The sequence below is a fragment of the Fopius arisanus genome, unplaced genomic scaffold, assembly GCF_000806365.1.
Source record: "Fopius arisanus strain USDA-PBARC FA_bdor unplaced genomic scaffold, ASM80636v1 scaffold00017, whole genome shotgun sequence".
NCBI lineage: Eukaryota > Metazoa > Arthropoda > Insecta > Hymenoptera > Braconidae > Fopius > Fopius arisanus.
The window spans coordinates 78,630-83,301 of NW_011887756.1; the positions used below are offsets into that span (position 1 = coordinate 78,630).

At 41.5% G+C, this 4,672-nt stretch overlaps 3 protein-coding genes across 5 annotated transcripts in view; all 3 read right to left on the reverse strand.

The window, feature by feature from the left end:
- Positions 1–204: 204 nt before the first annotated feature.
- On the reverse strand, positions 205–1,224 carry LOC105263837 (uncharacterized). Of its 2 annotated transcripts, XR_891930.1 has the most exons (3): positions 1,012–1,224; positions 429–906; positions 205–226 (listed from the first exon to the last, which is right to left on the reverse strand). XR_891930.1 is itself a non-coding variant. In XM_011300304.1 (2 exons), exons 1-2 carry the CDS (start codon positions 1,209–1,211, stop codon positions 564–566), a joined length of 543 nt encoding a protein of 180 aa, XP_011298606.1. In that variant the 5' UTR covers positions 1,212–1,224; the 3' UTR covers positions 210–563. The 2 variants fall into 2 exon arrangements, 1 of the variants encoding a protein (XP_011298606.1); XM_011300304.1 differs by having other exon boundaries at positions 210–906.
- LOC105263836 (odorant receptor 46a, isoform A-like) lies at positions 1,116–3,935 on the reverse strand. Its single transcript, XM_011300303.1, has 6 exons — positions 3,262–3,935; positions 2,707–3,075; positions 2,396–2,600; positions 2,106–2,261; positions 1,853–2,003; positions 1,116–1,159 (listed from the first exon to the last, which is right to left on the reverse strand). The coding sequence occupies exons 1-5, from the start codon at positions 3,729–3,731 to the stop codon at positions 1,956–1,958; spliced, it is 1,248 nt and encodes a 415-aa protein (XP_011298605.1). The 5' UTR covers positions 3,732–3,935; the 3' UTR covers positions 1,116–1,159; positions 1,853–1,955.
- Positions 3,936–4,196: 261 nt separating this feature from the next.
- LOC105263839 (polyubiquitin) overlaps positions 4,197–4,672 on the reverse strand; it is a 2,507-nt gene continuing 2,031 nt past the window's right edge. The window contains exon 3 of one of the 2 annotated variants that reach the window (XM_011300305.1): positions 4,197–4,652. In XM_011300305.1, coding sequence (XP_011298607.1) covers positions 4,316–4,652 — 337 coding nt within the window. In that variant the 3' untranslated portion in view covers positions 4,197–4,315. The remainder of the gene's footprint in view (positions 4,653–4,672) is intronic. The other variant, XM_011300306.1, reaches the window with a different exon arrangement.

A 4,672-nucleotide genomic window follows, 5' to 3' on the forward strand; every position in this document is an offset into this window, starting at 1 on the left:
CCGATAACTTGACACTCGTACCTCCAGGATGACCTCATTGCCGAACCAGCAGTAGCAAAACGTCTGGATTGTCAGACTCGTGCAGTAAAATATCGTAAATACATACGCCGCATCACTGAAACTCATATTAACTAATCTGTAGACACTCAGGCCGACTACGAAGCAGCTGATCGAATACTGAACGAATATCACGTAGAAAATGATCTCGTTGAAAGATTTCGCGAATCTGAAAATCACTCCACGATATGAGATACCAGTTTTTCGGTGATATCTCGAGAACTGAAGGGTTTACCGAAAATTTCGTCACCACCTTTCTCGAAGAGGTTGATGAGATCTCCAAAAAAGGTCATAACAAAAATTTCGGTATCTTCGTTATTCTCCGAGATATCACCGAGTATGTGCGAGTAAATGAGACACGAGTACTCAACTGTAAAAGCAATTCGTAATGTTCCATCGTTTTGATTATTAATTTCCTTTCCAGAATGATTTTTCCAGCGGTGTCATTACCTGAAATCAAATATCCAATTAATTGAGTAATTAAAATTGTTTAATCGGTGTGTTATTTAGATCTCCCCGATTTCTCTGTCGCGATTTCTTCGGGATGTACATTTAACATCCGGTGCAGACATCTTAGGATTTCTACACTGAAGAATTTGGAGTTGTCCAGAGAGAGTAATCATGATCCCAATGACAAAAGTGTCATAAAAAACGTGGAATGTGCCTGCGTAGGTGAATGCGATGAGCTGAGAGCAGTAGATCGTCCAAAAACCGAAGTCTTCACTGAAATTCGAGGGAAGCCATATCTTGAGTGGAAACGTACGTTCCGGGATATCCACCAGAACCGATGATACAATCATATTAGCAACAGTGAATTCCAGACACGAACACAGTATTATTGTAGATTTCCTTAAAAAAATATTAAATAAAAAGCCGAATTGATAGATAATCTACAAACAAATTATCCCATTTTTTCAATTTCTCCAATTTTTCCTATTTTTCCAGTCGTATCACCTGACGCGTCGGTGATATTTAATCCTTAATAGATCTTCTTCAGGGCTGAGGGTCTGGCATTCCTTGGAGTCCAGAAGGCGAAGTAGCTCGATAATTCCCTGGCGGTTCGTCAGGATGTTAACAGCTTTGTACGAGAGATTGCATCCTACTGCAAGGATATAAATCGTATCAACAAAATCGTCGATTCTTCCCACCGACATGCAAGCGTCAATAAATTGCAAGACACAGGTTACAGATATTATTCCAATAATCACGAATGAGTACGTATTGTACAAGATTTTTTTCCACAAGGACGATTCACCGAGTGGCCAGACGCCACATGCTGTGAAAACAGATATGTGAAGTGACAGGGGTTCCTCCATTATCAAGTTATGACAGTCAGTCTTGGTTTGACGTCTCCCCATCTCTACACCAGAATTTTCCTCCGTTATTATAATAATTGCCCATGAATTGTTTATGATGGAGACAGTAGCTTCATCGTCCTTTCTTTTTTACTTTCACCTCTTCATTGCGTGACATTGCAACTCCGGAAAGAATGACATGTCATTGGACTGGATGAAACGACTTTGCGAAATTACACAGGTGGAAAAATTGGGGATCGATCGATAGGAAGAATATTATCTTATGAGTTGTGAGAACTTGTGGTTGATGTCACGTGGCGAATTTTTTCACAGAAAAAATATTTGTGGATTTAGAATTATTTCGGGTTATCTGGAAGAACTCTCACACTCGGTTCTTTGTTCACCCCAAGTTCCAGGAGAAGTTGAAGAGTTTTTGGTGGAAGCACTAGGATTTTTTCTGGGGATTTAACAGGGGAAAGGATTTATTAAAAAATACTGACAAATGCTGTTTTAAATGATGTATATCATTCCGACTGGATTCCTCGACTCCTTTCTTCGATCTCGAATAACTATTTCCATCGGTTGTGATCTCCAAAATCCATCTCACGATTTCGCTAAAACGCTGAATGTACTGTACGTCACTTTCATGAGCTGTAGACAAATAAATCGCCAAGATAAATAATTCTGGTGATTCGATTGTTTCCTGGAAGCAACGATATCGTTTTTAGATAATGACTTATCATTTTCACTGACGTTTTTGAAGGACTCGACCGAGAGAATGCACAGACGACTGCACGAGAATTTAATGGAGTACTGCATCTTGTGGATGACCATCGTGACATCTCTGACAGTTCCAACATTCAGAGAGTACCACTTGGAGGTGTAAAGAGAATTGCCGATGTTCTCGCTCTGATAACAGTTGAAATGTTTTCTGGATGATTTCTGTGGAATTTCGATCTGAGGTCGAGGGAAATTCACTGCTGGATAATTTCCAACAGAAATTTCTTTTCCGTTGGGATTTATTTTCAGATCGCTCTACTCACCTCTAAGATCACTTCGTTACCGTACCAGCAATAAAAAAACGTCTGGATGATCATGCTGGAGCAGTACAGAACAGCGAATGTGAATTCAGGATCACCAACTTCTAGATTCACTAATTTGTAAGCTGATACACAGATCACGAAAGAGCTCACCGAGTACTGGATAAATATCACGTACACTATGATATTATTGAAGGATTCAGCGAACCTGAAAGTCCAGAAATTAATCAATCAATTTAAATGAATCATCAATATTCTCAATTAGTCAATTAGTCGTTTTGATTTTGTGAAGATATTAATTAGGATTTCTCAACTGTTGCAGGAGCTGGTGATGCTTTATGGAGCTGATGACGAATTCCTTCTCCAGGGTACTCCGATCGACTGTGGATTTCGTGGTCAACAGGGACATCTCCGAATTTCTGTACTGCAGGATTTTTAATTGACTGCAGAGGGTGAGCATCACACCGACGATGAAGGTGTCGTAGGACGCGTGGATCATCCCCACGTATATCAGCCCCAATACCTGGTGCAGGTAGACAGGCCAGTAGAGGCCATCGTCGTAGCTGAAGGGAACCCACGCCTTCAAGGGTAGAGTTCGCTCCGGAATATTCTTCACCATCGATGTCAATATCATCGTGACACACGTCGTCTCGAAGTAGGCGCACAGGAATTTCGTTCGGTTCCTTTAATCACAGGATATTTAATTAAAGGGGATCCCCAGGGGATGGGAATTGAGGTGAAACTTCTTCTTCTGTTCCAGAGGATTCAGATTTTATTCAGAAATTTTTTCCATTTCCCACGACTCGAGGGAAAATCGAGACAAATCCACGCGTTTTTTTTTCCGGAAGTTTCACCTCCGGATTATTCACCAAATTCGCTGATTGCAGGTCTTCTGGATCTCCTCCTCCACTGGATTTTTCGTCTGGCAGATGTCGGCCTCCAGGAGCAACAGCAGTTGGACAATTTCTCGTCGTTTCTTCAACAGATTGAATATCTTCCATCCTAAATTGAAAACTGTTGCACAAGTGTAGAGGGACTCGACGAGATCGTTGATCCTCCCGATGGATCCAAATACCCCGATGAATTGGAAGCTGAACATCGAATAGAGCATCACAGCGACGAAGATGCCGTACGTCTGGTACAGTATTCTTCTCCAACCGGATGACCATTCCGGTGGCAGCCAAACACCGAATCTCGTGAAAATTCGAAAATTCGGGGAAAGTGCTCTCGTGGTCATTTCCGTTGAGTTTTTCTCGATTGAATTGTCTGGAAGGACAGGGAGCGACTGACGGAGACTCGTCCTCTGGGGGTTCCAACCACCTAGAGTCCCCTGAATCATAAATGAAAACGTTTACCTTTCGTTCACTTGGTAATGCCTTTCGTTTATAATTCAGGGGATGGGGTTGTCTTGAGGGAAACGGCAAGATGTTTTCTTTAGGGAAGTAATCGATGGGATAATGTCTTACACGCGAACCCCCGGGGAAGTTCCACTGGAATTCTGTTTCTCTGTTGCTAAAATTCTGACGGAAAATTTGTTCGTAATTGAATGAAATGTTTGATTATTAAATTGTAAATGGAAAGGTGGAATTACAGACGTCGATCATTCCCCAGTTTTCGAAATGGATTTATTGCGTGAGTTTTTAATTATTTACTGAATTGTCATGCGTTTTTTAATAATTGAAAGTTAGAGATTAATTAATTGATCTCCGATTGAGCCGTTGGTCTCATTTTTTTGTGGAAATGAATTTAATTGATTATTTATGGAGATTGAGGGTTCGGGAGAGGCATAAATGAAAGGATAATATTTAGAACTTGGAAATCATATTTATTAACGTTGAAAAAAATTAGGTACAAGTTGTCTTATCGACAGAACCACAGTTGCTTGCTAATATCTCAGTCAGTGATTAATTGGAAATGAGGATTTTAGAGGCCCCCACGGAGACGGAGGACTAAGTGAAGAGTGGATTCCTTCTGGATGTTGTAATCAGAGAGTGTGCGTCCGTCCTCCAGCTGTTTTCCAGCGAAGATCAATCTCTGCTGGTCTGGGGGAATCCCCTCCTTGTCCTGGATTTTAGCCTTGACGTTTTCGATGGTGTCTGAAGCCTCGACCTCAAGGGTGATGGTTTTCCCTGTGAGAGTCTTGACGAAGATCTGCATGCCTCCACGAAGTCGAAGGACCAAGTGGAGGGTAGACTCCTTCTGGATGTTGTAATCAGAAAGAGTGCGTCCGTCCTCCAGCTGTTTTCCAGCGAAGATCAATCTCTGCTGGTCTGGGGGAAT